Raw genomic sequence first — 17,383 nt, 5'->3', positions numbered from 1 at the left:
AAGTAATAAGATGCATTCACAGACCACGGCTGAGCATGCTGTCCTTGAATGAGGGAAAAGGTTCAAGCCCTCAGTTCATGCTGGTGTGATCTTGGCTTTCCCTTCTCAGCTTGGCCTGTCCCCAAGGACTATTGCAAGGATCACATGGGACAAAGCACAAATTTAAACAGGTTAAAATGCCCCTCCACCTCAATCTAGCCTACCCCATAGGATTGTTGCAGAGATAACACAGCACATGTCATATAGAACAGGAGAATTAAAATGGGTTTAAACTGCCATCTAAGCCTGGAACTCCCTCCAGAAAGAGTTCTGGCATGTCCCCTGTCCTACAAGGCTGCCTCAAGCAGGGCTTTGGAAAGGTGGCATTAGAAATATATTCTAAATAAGGCCTCTCCTCACATAGCATTTAGACATCATTCTAACTGGTCAGGGCCCAACATTTTCTTCACTGTTTGAGATGAGTACTTCTTTCACACCCTAAAATCCCGTGGATGATGAGGACGCATAGTCCCCTGCAAAAGCCATGGCTCACCAGCTCAGGTTCAGACCTGGTTAATGCATGGTGGTAAATGAGTTGGCAGTAAAGACAGCTCCATAAGAACATAAGAGACCTGCTGGATCAGACCAGGGGTGCATCTAGTCCAGCAACAGGGCAGAGACCCAGGCCTTGCCGCGATGTTGTCTCTTGGCTTCTCTGTAGCAGCCCCTGAACCTGGAGGTTCCCCTCAGTCGGCACAGCTAGTAGCCAATGCCAGACCTCCCACTAAGTGCATGCACTGTAACCTTCTGCAGAAAGTGACTATGAGAGATGGATTCCAGCCTCCGTTGTTCGTCGTTATTAAACACACACCAGGGGTAAACTAGCACCTTTCTCCCTTTTGATGCTTGAGGAGCTGGCTTTCTACTTGCAAGGGGATTTCTTTTTCTTTTTTAAGCAAGCAAACAGGCACAAAACAGCAGCCCGTTGCAGAAACGGCAGCTCTCCTCTCCCTCCTCGTTCCCCTACACGCGCGGATGTAACCCCAGCCAGAGGCACAAAAAATACGGAGACCGAAACCTCCACTTCCTTTTTTTGCAGCAAGAAGACCCCGCACTACGAGCACGCCGCCGACCTAACCCCCGTCCTCTACTCGTCTCTTCCTGACCAATGAAAGCGTAGGATGGGCGTTCAGCCCCGCCCCCCAGGCCGTTCGCGTCAATCTTCGCCCGCCGCCCTCGCCTCGCCTTTCGGAAGGTGCCTGCGTCACTGTCGGCCGTAGCCCAATCCGAGCGGCACCGGTGCGTCACTGCCGCTGCCGGCCAATGAGGTCGCGGCCGGCTTGAGAGTCGGGCGGGGTCGGCGGAGGTTTCTTAAGGCAGCGCGGGGCTTCCCTTCGCCCGCAGTCCTTCCACCCGACACTCCGATGGCCGCGGCCGGTGCTCCCCGCTTGCTCCTCCGGCTCCTCGGTCAGGCCGCCCCAGGCACCTCCTCGGCCCGAGGCTGTAGCTGCCGTCTCCGGCAGGATGCCCGCCGGCTCCACCTCACCGCGTCCAGGTAGGGTTTGGCAGGGCGGGGGAGTGGGAGTCGCCCTCAGCTCCTATGGCGAACTCCAGTGGAACCTTCCCCTCCGGGAGCAGTCTATCTGATGAGTCGCCCCCCGGGGGGCGGCACGTGCGTGTGCGTCCCTGTTCCCCCAGTAGTCGCTCTCTCTTCTCTCTCCTCCCCAGCCGCATGGAGGGTCTGCATCCCGGAGGGGTGGGGGCGGTGGCGTCTGGGGGCTTTCGGGAGCCTTCGGGTGGCCGTGGCTTCCCCAGCGGCATGTGCGGGCTCGGGGCTTCCTGCGACCCCTGTGCTCCGCTCCGATGGGGATGAACGGGACAGACTCCCCCCAGCGGCGGCTGGCTTGCCTGCAGGCTGATGAAATCGCCTCGCTCGCTTGCGTGCAGGAGCGTCTCCAGCCGAGCCGGGACGAGCCCTGGCTGCTGTCCAGCGGCGACGCGGGGATGTTCCGAGGTGGTACGCGGGGAAACGGGCAGGGATGGGGGCCGGGAGTGGCCCCCACGCTTGCCCTCAGCTCTGACCGTGCCCTACAAGACAGGCAATTGGGAACCATCGGACTCAGCCACCTTCTCGGGTCGCTTTTGCTGAAGGGGGGGGGGGTCCCGTAGCAGTTAAATGCATCGGAACCAGTTCCTTGCACAACACTGGGTTATCTAGAGAGCCGTTTCGGTCGGGTGTGGAGTCTAAAGCCAGGATGGCTGCCCAGGTTGACCTTGGCTGGAATGGCTCTGTGGGCTCTCTGGTTTCTCTTGCCTCCTTTGCCTGCCATTACTCATCCTGTGCCTCTGGAATGCCTGAGGTATTTGGGAGTAGGAGGTGTGCTGCAGATGTTCCCACCTGGCAGCTGGTTCCCAGAAGGTGCTGATGGGGGATCACTGCCCTGCAGGTATGCTCTTATAATAGGAGAGTTCTGCAGGGCTGTTTCCCCCCCCCCCCCACCTTTGCTTCCTGCAGCCCTGGGAGAAGTCTGGTGGTGGTGGTGGTGGTGGTGGTGGGGGGGGGGCTAGACAAGGCATCAGTAGGTCGAGGACACCCAACTCCTGTTTCTTTTTGATCTAATCCTGGGGGAGCAGCAACACTTCTGGAGTCTGTAATTGGCTCGATGAGGCTAATAACTTGCAGCCCAACCCTGATGAAACTGAGCTTGGGGTGTGTGTGTGTGTGTGTGTGTGTGTGTGTGTGGTTTCAGCCACTTTTCCTTTCCCATGTATTGGTCGTTGCAAGCTGCCTTGGGTAAGAAGCAAAAAGAACTTCTCAAAGCTGTCAGTTCGCTGCTGCTAAATTCCTCTGTCTCAGTCCAGTTGTGGAGTGACATGCCTCTTACCAAGTGTAACCTTCTGCAGAAAGTGACTCAGACTGTTGGCATCATGAAGGGCTTCTCTGCCTTTTCGGTGCCGGTTGAGACTCTTGTGCCACTTACAAAAAAGATCTGTGCCGGTCTTGCTAGCCCACCACTGCCAGGTCTGCTGATCGCTGGCCTGTGGCACTGCTTTGCATGGGCTGCAGCACATCTTTCCTGGTGAAGGCAGTTCAGTGCGTGGTTTAAAAATATCCCAGGTCAGCAGAACTGCTCTGTGAAAGGCTTTTCGTGGCCTTGAATTAGAAGCAAAGAGGCAGGGCTTGAACGTAAGCAGCTCGTGTGGGAGCAAAGAAATGTGGCTTCCTTTATCTGTTCTCACCTCGTAACTTTATCTTTTGGGACATGCAGTGTGCTGATGACAGTTGCAGCTCTCCCCGGGCTATGAATGGCCTTGAAGCTCCTGCTGCAGCAAGATCTGATTTCTGTGACATGAAGTTTTATTAGCCAAAAGAAAAAGCTTTTAACGTATGGGAGTAGTATGCGGGACACAGGCCTAAATAGGCCAACAGCTATTTAATGCAAAGCTGCACCTTCTCTTGTCTCGATCTCTTGATCCCAGTAGGCTGTTGAAATGCATCTAATCTGTAGATGTTTGTTTTTTCCAGTTGAGCCAGGCTCTGGCTTGCTTTCCAAGTAGAAAGCACGAGACAAAAATGACCAAAGCTGGAGTTTTAAGTTGTTCAAATGATAGCAAATCTGGTAGAATCATAGAGTCATTGAATTGGAAGGGACCTCCAGGGTCATCTAGTCCAACCCCCTGTAGAATGCAGGAAATTCACAACCACCTGCCCACCCACAGGGACCACAATTCCACAGTAGATTTTAAGCAGTGGCAATTGTGGTGGTGAATAGTGATACAGTTGCAGACCAGTGCATTAGTGTATGTTGCTGAGGGACACTTTCTGTAGCATTTGTTGTTTGAGAAAAGCAAGGCTTCATTGCGCTGAAGGCTTCTTGACGCAGCACAGAAGAGGGGTCCTGGGGGGGGGTGTCTCCCTGCAGATGGACGGGATGTTCATTGCAAAATGTAAAAGGTGTGTGTCTGAAAAAGCACAGCAAGCCTGAACCGTAGAAACATGGCTGACTGAGGGCTCCCAGGAGTGCACAAACAAAACAAAATAGAGCCACGTGGTCTCTGATTGTGGCTTGTCTGTTAGCATTCTCTGCACCAGTTCCAGGAGTTGCATTCTTTGCACAAACTCCAGACTTTGCATTAAGAATGGCCTCGATTGCAGCCAGTTCTGGTGCCTGAAGGTTTTTAGACTCCTTGGGATTCTTTCTTAAGAACGCCACCTAGTAGTTGTTGAACAGAGCTTGCTCATCTCATATAGCTTTCCCTTTCATGACATGCGACCTCTCACGGGACCGGATACTTCTGTATTGGGCTTATTTCTGGGCCAGCTGGCCTGGAGACACGCATCAAGAAGGGCCGCTGCTAAGCGAGCCAGGCCAAGCTGGGATAGATAGTAACATGCTGTAACTTTTATTTGGGGGGCAGGAAGCTGTAAAAACTCTTCTTGTGCAGGAATGAAGCTGTGGTCATTTCCGGGAGGAAGCTGGCACGGCAGATTCGACAGGAAGCCCGTCACGAAGTGGAGCAGTGGGTCGCAGCGGGTAATAGAAGGCCTCACCTCAGTGTGGTTCTCGTCGGTGAAAACCCTGCAAGCCACTCCTATGTCCTGAACAAGACCAAAGCAGCAGCTGATGTTGGTATGTCCTTTGGCCCTCCTTGGGCTGTCAGCAGCATCTCTCACTGCAAAGTTACTCTGGGGGGAAAGGGCTCTTGGAAGTCACCACACTTCTTTTTGCCTTCTTTGCCTGCCAGCTTGAAGCAACTATAGCTTCCCCCACCTGTCCCTTGCTTGACTCCTGCAGCCTAGGAGTGGGATATTGTGCCTTGGAGCAGGGCAAGTCAGCCTGTGGTCCTCCAGATGTTCATGGACTACAATTCCCATGAGCCCCTGCCAGCATTTGCTGGCAGGGGCTCATGGGAATTGTAGTCCATGAACATCTGGAGGACCACAGGTTGACTACTCTTGCCTTGGAGCATCTCCTCCGCAGACACACTGGGCCTTCACTTGCTTATGTGCTTCCTTAGGACTTGGCACAACATAGGACCCACCCCCAGTCCACCTCAGCCTTTCTTTTCAGGCTTCGGCTGCCTCATTCCCAGCTCTATTCTACCTTGGTTATCTACCATGATATCCTTGGTGGTTTCTGACCGCTGAGCATTTGTGCGACTTGGGTGCAAGTGATTCTTCTGCAGCCTGAAACAGGCTTCGGGAGCTTGTAAATGAGGAAGCTGGGAAGCACAGCATAGTTGACCGCAAATACTTTCTGCTGCTCTCTACAGTGGTAACGAGATCTAAATACTTGAAAGGTCTTGGATTGCTGATATTCTGACAAAGCCGTTGGGCACTCAGGGGTGCCAGGCTGGCCGCTACTGCTCCAGGCAGCAATTGCCCTGCGGGTCAGTGTCCAACTCCACCCTGGGATGTCACTTTTCCAGATGAAAATATAAAAGGATATAGTGACCACTTAAGGCCAGAGAGAGCCCAGAGCTTGGTATGCTTGGCAGGCACTGGAGGCTTCAGTGTCTGGAATCAAATTGCAGTTACTGGATCCTCACGTCCTTGATTTGAGAACTGTGGATCTTGCATATTCTAAGGGACATGCAAAACATTTTTGTGCACAGCTGAGTGACTCCCAAATTCATGGCTTCCCTTTGGCCCGTGCTGCTGATTTCCTTGCACGGCTTTCAGGCTTACAAAATGCTCTGGCTAATTGGAAGTGAGGCTCCATGCCTGCTTAACTGCAGAGCACGTGAAAAATTAAGGGAAAGAGACAGTTGTTTGGTCCCCACTATTTGGTTTTTGAGGGCATCAACCTTTGAGCATTCATCTTCGCAAGACTGGAAACTCAAAGCTGGTGTGCAGGGCTTGGATCGGAACCCTTGCCTCTGCATGACCTGTACTCTTCCCCAGTGTGGAGGTGGTCTTCCACTGCAGAACGGAATTTAGAATGTCCTTTTCATGCTGCTGTCTTGCTTGTTGCAGGAATCAGTAGTGAGACGATCCTGAAGCCGGCGTCCGTCACAGAAGAGGAGTTGCTTGACTTAATTGTGAAGCTGAACGATGATACCAATGTAGATGGTCTGCTGGTGCAACTCCCTTTACCTGGTGAGTCATCTTCCGGAGGAGCTCTTTGCATGGCTCCCTTAGGATACCTGGGTCTTTGAAAAATGTGCATTGAATCAGAGGGCTGTGATAAGGCCAGCCTTGTCTGCAGTTAGCTGAGCAGCCCCTTGCTTGCCTAAATCCTGGTCTGGCCTCCTAGTCCAAGGGTACTCAACCTGTGGTCCTCCAGATGTCCATGGATTACAATTCCCATGAGCCCCTGTCAGCAAAGGGGCTCATGGGAATTGTAGTCCATGGACATCTGGAGGACCACAGGTTGACTACCCCTGTCCTAGTCTACACGGGAACACTTCTGTGAAGCAGCTTGTACCACCCACATGCTGTCAGTCTTGCTTTGTGTTCTGTTATCAGATTTCAGGGGTTAAGCAGGGCTGACCCTGGCTAGTATTGGATGGAGTTCCTCCAAGGAATGCTTGGGTCATCATAACTAATGTCCACGTGGGTCAATATCTGATTTCCCCGTTCTGCAAGTAGAGTTCTTGCAGGGCTTCACACACGTAATCCCGAGCCTCAATTCTCTGTTGTCTCCCGCAGAGCATATTGATGAGCGAAAGGTCTGCAATGCGGTGAACCCTGAAAAAGACGTGGACGGCTTCCACGTGGTCAATGTGGGCCGGATGTGTCTGGACCAATACTCCATGCTGCCTGCAACGCCTTGGGGCGTGTGGGAGATCATCAAGAGAACCGGTAAGGAGTCCTGTGCCAGTCCTTTGGGTATCTCAGGGCAGGCACTTGAGAGCACAACAGAACCTCATTGTGTGCTTGGGTTTGTTTTCTGCATGGCAGGAATCCCGACCCTGGGCAAGAACGTTGTTGTGGCTGGCCGATCGAAGAATGTCGGCATGCCCATTGCGATGCTCCTGCACACCGACGGCAGGCACGAGCGTCCTGGAGGTGAGCTCAGTCCCAGACAGAAAGGAACTCTGCTGTGCAGGAGTCAGATTTTCCTTGTTCAGTATCTGTATTGTGTCGGGGGTGGTGGTGGTGGTGGTGAATAGTGCCAAGCCTCTCCATCTTCAGCAAAGATAGCAGGAGGTCTGTGCAGTGCTCTTTCCAGCACCCCCCTCCCCACTGCTATTCTTATTTATAATAATTTTTATTTGTATCCCACCCTTCCAAATTCTCAGGGTGGGTCTCCCACTTGCAGTTCGAGGCTGCTTTGGCACCCCCTTCTCCGGTGGCTAGGCTTTTGTCATGCACAGTATTGCTGTCGGTTTCCCTGAAGGCTGGTACCGGAAGAGCCTGGCATTTGTGTTCCAACTTAGGGCACTTGGTGTGTGGCGCCAAGAGTTCGGAGGAGCATGTGTGCCAGCGCTGCTTTTGTTCCTGAGGGAGCCTTGTGATTTTTTTAGTTCTTCAAAGCACGTGTGGTTAATTCTATTGTGTACAGAGTGTAGCATTTCCCACGATGAGCATGACCCTTGAAAAAACCAGCCTGGGCCTTGTAGTGGTGAAATGGTTCGTTGTCCTTTTTCAAAACTGACATGCAAGTCAGTGCTGGCATACTGTCCTGGACCACCACAGTGGCAAAAGCTGGAAGTTGTTAAATGAAATCTAAGAGGGGCACCTTCAGCAACAGGCCCATCAGGAAGTGGAGAATGCTACCATAGTGGACGCTGGTTGTGGGATGGGGACTGCCCTTCCATCCCTGAGCATTAGTTACTTATGTCTTCAGACACTCCTCCTTAACATGAGCTAAATTTGTAAGGCCATCGAATGGTGCTCTCACCGGGAACTTGTCTTTTCAGGGGATGCAACAGTCACCATCTCTCACCGCTACACCCCAAAGGAACAGCTCAAGCAGCATACAATTCTTGCTGACATTGTGGTTGCAGCTGCAGGTAAGATGCTTGTGTATTAGGAAGAGGCCAGAATCTGGGGACTCCTTTTGTTGATGGTGGAGAGTAAGTCTGGAAGAGTTCTCATCCCCAGTGGGATGGCATGGGCTTTATCTAAACAACTGTGTGAATCCCTGCCTGACATTAGGAAGGGCCACTGACACCTTTGGCCTTGTCAAGAGTGATAGGAATTTGGGCTGTCTTCAGCCAGGGATCTTCTGGGAAGTGACGTGGAGCATTTCCTTTTGAAGCTATGGAAGTCAGTGGGTACCAGTAGCTTTCTAGAGAGCCAGCTTGGTATAGTGGTTAGGAGTGCGGACTTCTAATCTGGCAAACCAGGTTCAATTCCCTGCTCCCCCATAAGCTGGGTGACCTTGGTCTCATCACAGCACTGATAAAGCTGTTCCAACTGAGCCACAATAACAGGGCTCTCAGTTTCACCCGCCTCACAGGGTGCCTGTTTTGGGGAGAGGAAAGAGAAGGCAATTGGAAGCTACTTTGAGACTCCTTTGGGTAGAGGAAAGCGGCATATAAGAACCAACTCTTCTTTCTTGTGGATTAACTTCCATTTTATCAAATCACAGGCATTCCGAACCTAATTACAGCTGACATGATCAAAGAAGGGGCTGCAGTGATTGATGTTGGCATAAACAGAGTCCAGGATCCTGTTACTGCCAAACCAAAGCTGGTTGGAGATGTGGATTTTGAAGGTAAGCGATTGGGGTTTGCAAGATCTCAAGAATATCAGCTTTTACATTTAGGTGAGAGGTTTTCCTGTATGGTAAAGCAGATAGGTGATTGTCACTTCAGCTGTACTTTGAAGTAGTCGTGGCTGCCAAGGCAGCAAAGGATGGGGCATGTATCGAGTCATCTCATACCTTGTGAAAAAGAAATGGCCACAGATCTTTCTTTTGTCACTTCATCCTTGGGTTCCTCTGTTGGATGAAGGTGTCCGGTAGGCTGAAAACTTTGAATCCAAAGTTCTGTAGTCAGCATGGAGTTAAGAGTGCTGCATGTGACCTTGTTTCAGAATAGATGGCAGGATATCAAGTTCCTGGATGCTTTTCCACAAATACCCCCTGCAGTCAGCTGTCAGTATTGGGTGACCATACTGTAAACACAAGTCTAGCCTGGCTGCATTAGTGAGTCACACCTTTGCTTGGTTTGGGGAGCGTGGTGAGGGATGCCTGCCTGGGATTCCTGTTGTAGGTGGATCATGTTGGTTGTAACTGAAGCCATAATCAGTAATTGGGTATTGGGTACTTTTCTTTTGCTGATGTTGCCTGACAGAAGGAGCTGCCCCACTGGTAATACAAAGGTCTTAGGGGCTACAAAAGTATACCATGATGGATTTTTGGATCTCGTGGGGTTAGTTCGGATTTCCTGCATCTTTAGTGAGAGGTATAGTATATCAGATCGCTACCTGAAGGCCCTCCCTGTATAGGTCATTGGCCAGACATTGCCAGTAGATACCCACTGGGGCAATGCTAGCCATTGTGGTAGGGTATGGGTGGGTGGGAGAGGGTAGGCCTGCAGATTAGTGTTTTGCTACCAGTAGTGGTTTGTTGTTATGGAATGTGTTTTATGCGGGTTTTTATTGTAAACCGCCACAAGTCATCTGGGTCTGGGAGTGGCAGTTAATAAGCACGAATCTGAATAAATAAAATAAAAATCTACTTGCTTTTGGGAAAGTTTGTTGCACTTCTAGTTTTAGCAAACAACTTGGACCTGATTCCCAGCCCAAAGTACTATGCAAGTTGGTTAGACTCTCATAATCTAGGGAAAGTCTGGACAGGATTTTCAGTGGCCAAACTACGGGAGAGGCTTCCTGGTCCCTCTCTCTCATGCAGTTATTCTCCGTCACTGGACCCTGAGCCTTAATCGCTTGCCATTTGAATTGTTCAGTCGCCACTGACCTTCTCGGAAAATTCTGCAAACACTAGAAACCTGAGAAGCTGAACAAGCTCTGCAAAACAATTAAGAGGAATTAATTAGAACTACCGATTTGTAGCTGCTTTGGGACATACTGTTGTCATCCTTCTTGGTCTGGGACTGTTCCAACTTTGCTGATGGAGAATGACCTACCTAGGTAATTTGATGTTGACGATTACCACTGCCTTACCTTCTACCCCTTTCTCCACACCCAGGTGTGAAGCAAAAAGCCAGCTACATCACTCCAGTCCCTGGTGGGGTTGGCCCCATGACAGTTGCCATGCTGATGAAGAACACCATCATCGCTGCCAAGAAATTGCTGAGGCCCCAAGAGCTCGAAGCGCTGACCTCTTAATGGCGGACTTTCCATGTGAAAACAGCAACATTCCAAATCTCCCAGACCACAGGCTGACAGCGGTGCAATATTTATTTGCCGGAATATTTATTTAAAGCTATTGTATTTGATGGCAGAGAGCTTCCACCCTGAATGGATCTGCAGCAATTCCTACCATCGAGCTACTGTTCTAAAATGCAGGGACCTGGTTGAGAATTAGCAGGATACAGAAGACGGGAGCTGCTCTCTGCGATCCAAGAGGGGGCCATAGTTTTATGGGCCAAGAACTGAACGTTCCCATTACAGCAAAACACCTTAGTGCAGCTTTGATCAGCCACCCCGAGAGAGTGTCTCTTATTTGCTATGACTGCACAGCAACAGTTCTGGAGTCAGATGTTACTATTGTTTTCTACAAGGCCTTATTTGTATTGCATTTTAATAGCTCTAGTAACCAAGGCATTTATAACTCGTTTGAATACTTTAATCTTAGGACTGAGATGTGCTTGAAAGCTCGCTAGCATGGCATTCATCAGAAGACTGGGTGAAATTCTCTGTGCCTGCTCAGGATTGCTTATATTGTTAATATGGATGGACACTGCAAGCTGCATTTGAATAAACAGAAGGTTATCTTGGAGAGTGTTACAGAATATCATTGTGTGTTCCAATAAGGGAGGGTTGAATTGTGCTAGAAGCCCTCTTACTTGGGGGGGGGGGCTTTCATACCTCCCCCCATCCCTGCAAAAGGTGGTAATACTAATCTCACAAGTTAGTTTGAAAGCCAGGGCTTTAGCTGCATAAAGGGAAATGACAGGCATGAAATGCCAAGCATTCCTACTTGAAAATGGCATCCAGATTTTTAGGTACAATTCAAGGACTTGGACCAGACATTTTAGGGAAATGTGGCTTGGTGGAACCCAAGGTTCAACATGCAGCTCCCCACCTAAGCTCTGCTTTCGCTTGACAAATGCTGCTTTCAAGATCATTGTCTTGTAGCTTGGTTACTAGAGGTGTGCGTGTGTTTGATACTAAGCCCAAATGCCCACCTATGTGTCTCAGGTGGACCCATTGCTAAGACTTCAGTTGATAAACCATAGTTAAAAATCTTGGTTCGACAGAACCTTACTTAACAAAGGCAGTGGAGTGAGTGTGTGTTCAGATTGTCGCAGTAACCACAGTTTGCTTGTCTAAGCCATGTAGGTATATTCTGCGTGAACAGACAGCCCCTATCTAGTTCCCAGTACTAAATTGTACTATGAACGCTGTCTGTACTGATCAGGTAGGTTGAGACCATCTTGTATAAGTGGTACCTGGTGGGGTTCATTCTGGAAGCTGAACATTTACTTAATAAGCGTGACACAAGTCCAAATCCAACCATTTATTATATTGCATAAATGTGTTACAGTAACACAGTAGGTGGCAATTCTGCTATGGAAATCCAGTGTTTGACTATGCACATGTGCCTGTGTAGGTGCTGGACTGCAGTGATGATTCAGTGGGACCTCTGTCTGCGGCAAATGCTTCTTTTTTTTATTATTTGCATCTTCTAGAAAGCTATTGTAAAAGCAAACTAGAAAGCTCTAAGGACTGCAACTGCGAACTGGTACAAAATAAGATAAATATACAAGGCCATATTCAAGTTGAAATCGTTACTATAATACAAAAATGAATGGCGGTTGACCAGGCAAAACTGTCTAGTTAACATTGCTGCTTCCAGCAGTTGCAACGTACGCTCCAGATAAAAATGTGATAGGAGAATAAGATTCAAGTTTTTCTCGTTTGACTTCAGTATTTACAAAGTTACAAGGAACCAGATTGTTTTATGCTAAAATCTGCACAAGTGTAATAGGCAGAGGGTAGAAATCCTGTTGGAGGAAAGCAATGGTAACCCACCTCCACTTCTCACTTGCCTTGAAGACCCCTTGGTGTGGTTTGCTACAAGTCTACTGCAGCTAGATGACACTTCTCACCCATGGATAGAAATCCTGCTCAGTAAAAATGTACATTTGTTAAGTGCCATTTTTATAAACGGCCCATCACAGGTATAAGGTTGGATCCAGGCTGAGTTTTCCAATGACAGAATGAACTTTCCTGCCTCCTGCTGCTCACCATGAAATGTTGCTCCTGGAGGCTAAGGGGACCTTGAAGGGAGGACTAAAGGGGTTCTTTGCTGGGAAGGAGGAATTAGTGCAAACTGCCAAGTTAGCCTGGATCCAATCCATTTCCCTGGTCTGTTACCAAACTTTGTATCTTATGTTAAAAAGAATACCTTTAAGCCCATGTAATTTTTGTTCGAGTGGGATGAGGACAGAAATGATCTGCCGGATATAAGTCCTAACTCAACATGTTCTTTGCCAACAGCACAGAGTGATTGAGTAGGAACGCTTCTGCAAACATTGGCACAATTAGGGTGAAGCTATCCACCTGCATTGATTCAGGTTTGGATGCTTGGAGATGTAGTTTTCTTAAGGGCAGTTTTCTTATTTAGGTTTCCATTCCTGCAGTTTATCTGCCCAAATGTTGTCTCAGAGCCATCTAAGGTAGTAAACCATTACTGGGTTCAAACATTTCCTATAAGATACCAGTCTGACCTCTTTTAGTACCCCACCCCCAAACTAGAGGCTGCACTGTGACAGGTTGCATCAATACATTTTTTAAAAGGCAAGTGGTTGGATCCTAATTATCGTGGTATTATTCAAACAGCGACAAAAATAGAAAAACATGTAGCATGGAGGACCAAAGGAAATTGGGAGCAGATGTCCCCAAAGTACTACAGTCCTTCAAACTGAAGCAAACAGAGCATAAGAATTGGTTGCTGCGGGCAAGAGCTAGAAAGGGATCGGTTGTTCGGAAATAGCAGTGTGGAGCTGCCTCATTATCCTGCACTTTTATTTACTCTGCAGCTGTTCACTTCATTTTATTTATTTATGTGATTTATATCCTGCCACTCCTAGACAATGGCTCATGGTGGGGTCACAAAGTCCTCAGTTCATCAGTCATGAAAGGCTCCTCCCCAATGGATGCAAGAAGCCACCGTAGCTAGCCTGTTCCTGTTAATTCCTGGCCACCTTCAGTCAGGCTGGCAGACTCTGCAACTGGCTATGCTTGCTGAGGCAATAAACTAATGGAGTGTTTTGTTTTTCCTTTTGAAGTAGTAAGGCGGGCTTGTGAGTAGGAAGCCCTCCCGGAATCAGAATTTGCCACCTCACTATTTGCAGCTACTTCTCATTTGGTGAGCTGGGAGGGAAGGGGGGTGGGGGGGGAGTCTTCCCTAGAAGAAGAAATGGCAGGCAGCTAAGGAAGAGGGGTTACACTCGAAAGCTCACACCCTGAATAAATCTTTGTTGGTCTTAAAGGTGCCACTGGACTCTGATTTTGTTTGGTTGTGCTGCTACAGACCAACATGGCTACCCACCTGAATTTACCAGAGAGTGTTCCAAATAAACCCCGTGGGGCCAGGGGTGGCCAAATTGGCTCTTCAGATGTCCATGGACTACAATTTCCATGATCCCCTGTCAGCATGGTTCTGTTGGGCAATCATGGAAATAGTAGCCCATGGACTTCTGGAGAGCCATAGTTTGTGTCAAAATTCCAAAGGTGCCCAAAGGCTTTAAAAAGTTGAGGAACAAACCAGTTCAATAGAGAGTAAAAACAGACAACATATTGGCATAACCTAGAACCACATACCAAATTTGGCTCTGAGAAAATGATGGATGATAAACAGTTTTCATATTTCAAGAAAAGGAGACCTTGGCCTTCAGGCTGGGTCCTGTGGGAAACATCTCACTTTCTTCTCCTATGAAACAGCTGGGATTTCCCACAAAATATTTCAGGGAAGAAGATTCCATGGGCAAGACATGCTCAGCCACATTTATTGGCAGAAATACTCCTGGCTTGATGCAACTGGATCCTATAATTTCTTGGCCTCTATCCAATGAGCCCTTTCAAATACTGAAGATAGGGAAGCTTGCCATTGAGACATATGAGATTTGTGGAACTCTGACACTATTCCTGACAGACAGAGAGGTTCTCTTCTTACAGGACTGTGGAAGAGTTATAAATGGACTAAATACTGAGGGGCAAAAGCCAAGTGGCTCCATTGAGAGAAGTTTCATTTAAATCCATGCAGTCTCAGTCCTCTGGGGAACTGAGTCATGTAGATACGGCTTCCTTCTCTGGCTTTCGTGCACCACGATCAGCAATGAACTATTCCTCCAGATGCTTGGATTCAAGGGAAGAATAGTCTTCTGTATTGGCTTTCTCCTGCATTGATCCTTAAAGGGTCACTTAAAGGATCACTGAAGAGACAGGTTTTGTGTTCTCATCCATCCATTGTGCCCCAAGTTCTTAATGCCTAATTCTCCTGGGCAAGCGTAAGTTGCAAAACAGGGCAATGAACAAAGTTATCCTTGGAAAATGACTCTGCCAAGTCTAAAATCAATGGGTAACACCAGCTATGAGACAGGGTGGCAAGGTTCAACTTCAAAAGAGCTGGGGTACAATCTGGTAGCTTCTTACCAGCTGCAACCAAACACATCAGAGTCCAAGGATTGTGCAGTTTCTGTGCCCAAAGAACCAAAGCTGCCTGCAGGTTAATTATTTCTTTTGTCCCTGCAGACTCTGAAGTCCTGAAGTACCAATTCCACATTGGCTTGGGAGGACCTGAAGCTAGAGATGCAAGGTTCCATCACTGTTCTCAGCCCAACAGAACAGAATCCTACAATTTTCCAGTCATCAGTTCTTTAGTGGAGAACAAGGTCCTTGTGCCTAGATGTCCCCTTTGTTCTTTCCAGTAGAAAAAAGAAATAAGTCCAAATTTTGTATTTATACAGGACCACTGGAACTATAGCGTGGTCTCATTGCCCATGTCCCGGGGGTGCTTTTCTGTGTCAGTATCTTCATAATCCGACTCCATCTCTATCTTCACTTGGGGGACAGCACAGATGGGGTTTCGGGAGTAGTTAAATGCAGGAGATGATGGGCAGGAAATCTTCAGGTGAAGGGTAATACTGGAAGAAGAGCAGGCCATAGGAGGTTAGAAATCCATATTGGAATCCTGCAGCTAAATAACTGCTCAAAGCAATATAGGAAATTCAGCCTCCTCCTCCCCATATATATGACCTCCATGGGTCATAACTAGGGTGCAATACCACAGTGTCGACACCAAATAACACCAAACACTCTATATTCTAACTTAATTATCTAATCTCCCAGCTTTTTGTTCAGTTGTCTTGTTTTAGTCTCAGAGGTCTGCCTAGTATCCAAGTGGCACAACCAAACAGCGTGCTTCAGTGAGGATGGATGAAGTGGTAACGCCATCCAATGAGACAAGTTTACCTTCCCTCACAGTATCTGCCTTACTAACATTCTTTGTTCCTTGAACAGCTGGCAGGTTCATGAACAATATTTGGTACCAACACAACGGTTCTGCTCACCTGTGGCAGAGGCCTCAACACCATGCATTGAAAGAAATACAGGCACCTAGTAAGCCATAACATTAAACACCCTAGCTTCATTCAAGAAGAACAGAGTACACTGGATCAATCTGAGGTTTGTTTGAAAAACTGGTTTGTGTTAATTTCAAGCTCCATTAGTTAAAATGCAGAGGAAGATTTTTTATAAAGCTAGTATAAAATAAGACAACAAAATGAGAAGCGTATCTTTAAGCAGGATTTGTGGTGTCTGTGGTTTTCTCCTGTGAAATATTTTCTGCCTCTTTGTTAAAGAGTCTTAATGGGATGTTATTTATCTCCATACCATGAAAAACGTCAGCTGCCCATTTCTACATATGGAAGGACAGGCTTTTTTCTCTTATTTATTTTATTGTAAAACAGTTATATTGCCTTTCCATCCAGTTAGGGCCCCAAGGTGGCAGACTTGAGAACATTTGAACACTAAAGACAGCATTTAAAATTACAAAGCCCTTCAATAAAAATGCAATATACAACACCAAAATCGGGGATGAGGGCCAATAATACTTATTGGGGGGTATGCAAAACAAAACGTAAAATTCACAGAAGCCACTAATCAAAGGAAGACAGATGACTCTCCCTGACCATTTACACACTGGGAACTTCACTGCCCCAGCCTCCCATGCAGGAGCACAAATCGGGGCAGATGAGGCACACCAGGCCAAATGCTCCCCCCATGTGGGTGCAGGAAGAGGTGGGGCAACCTGCCACAACTAAAACTCCAGCCTGCAGCCCTTCATGAAACCTCCAGTGCATAAATGGTCCCTGGGGAGAAAGTTTCAAAGCTTTGGCACAACAACTGAGAAAGCCCTTTCCCAGCTTGCCATGTAACTGGCCTCAGCTGGTGATGGGCTCCCAAACAGGCCCTCTGAAGACGACTGGAGTGAATGAATCAGTTCATATTGGGGAAGGTGGTCCTTAAGGTATGTAGTCCACAAGCCATATAGGGCTTTAAAGGTCAATATCAGAATGATGTATGGGGGGGGGGGGGAGGAAGAGTATACATGAAGAAAAAAATTAGACCCTTATCTACCACCTGTACAGACTTTTGGGAACCATCTGTAACAAGAATATTGCCTTGTAGCATTTCTAATATTGTGTGTGAAATATGGTAAAGTCATCTTTTTTGGGGTTACATAAAATAACTCAGCATTCTGACGGTTAATCTAGGAAGGAGTAAAGTGATTTACAGATAGTCATCTTGCTGAGATGTTTAGCAGACAACTGGGTCCCAGACAAAATGGGCATGACAGGTGAGCTTTTGAAATGTCACATAAGCTGCTGGGTTCTTGTATTATTCAAATTATTGTATTGCATTGATTGATCAAAAAAGGATATTTGCTGCTAGATGGAATATATTAAAAGGTGACACGAGGCTTCCTACAAACTACTGCCCTTTACAGTTTACTCAATATACTAGCCAAAATCCATGCAATTTTATTTTTAAACTGAGATGTTTAGATAGGACCTAGGTTTAAACAAAGGCTTCTCCATAGTCTACAGCATAATTGTACTAGCTCACTGAATAACAAAAGATAAGGCTTTTTAAAAGATGAATGTTTGAATGCTGCCTTTATTGATCTGAATGCCAATTTGATATTTTAGAAGAAGAAGTAGTGTTGGTTCTTATATGCCACTTTTCTCTACCCGAAGGAGTCTCAAAGCAGCTTACAGTCGCCTTCCCTTTCCTCTCCCCACAACAGACACCCTGTGA

The 17,383-nt window shown here is 47.8% G+C and overlaps 2 protein-coding genes across 6 annotated transcripts in view; one reads left to right on the top strand and one right to left on the bottom strand.

Moving 5' to 3' along the window:
• Positions 1-1,340: 1,340 nt before the first annotated feature.
• MTHFD2 (methylenetetrahydrofolate dehydrogenase (NADP+ dependent) 2, methenyltetrahydrofolate cyclohydrolase) lies at positions 1,341-10,835 on the top strand. Its single transcript, XM_077305924.1, has 8 exons — positions 1,341-1,534; positions 4,426-4,610; positions 5,957-6,079; positions 6,632-6,784; positions 6,884-6,991; positions 7,846-7,938; positions 8,520-8,645; positions 10,083-10,835. The coding sequence occupies exons 1-8, from the start codon at positions 1,404-1,406 to the stop codon at positions 10,220-10,222; spliced, it is 1,059 nt and encodes a 352-aa protein (XP_077162039.1). The 5' UTR covers positions 1,341-1,403; the 3' UTR covers positions 10,223-10,835.
• Positions 10,836-11,561: 726 nt separating this feature from the next.
• The window catches only part of SLC4A5 (solute carrier family 4 member 5), a 64,762-nt gene continuing 58,940 nt past the window's right edge, over positions 11,562-17,383 (bottom strand). For 4 of the 5 annotated variants that reach the window (XM_077305787.1, XM_077305786.1, XM_077305784.1 and 1 more), the window contains exon 24: positions 11,562-15,207. In XM_077305787.1, the coding sequence (XP_077161902.1) occupies positions 15,042-15,207 (166 nt within the window). In that variant the 3' untranslated portion in view covers positions 11,562-15,041. The remainder of the gene's footprint in view (positions 15,208-17,383) is intronic. The other variant, XM_077305785.1, reaches the window with a different exon arrangement.

The sequence above is a fragment of the Paroedura picta genome, chromosome 12 (genome assembly GCF_049243985.1).
Source record: "Paroedura picta isolate Pp20150507F chromosome 12, Ppicta_v3.0, whole genome shotgun sequence".
Taxonomy (NCBI): domain Eukaryota; kingdom Metazoa; phylum Chordata; class Lepidosauria; order Squamata; family Gekkonidae; genus Paroedura; species Paroedura picta.
This window is presented reverse-complemented; position numbering and strand designations above follow the sequence as displayed.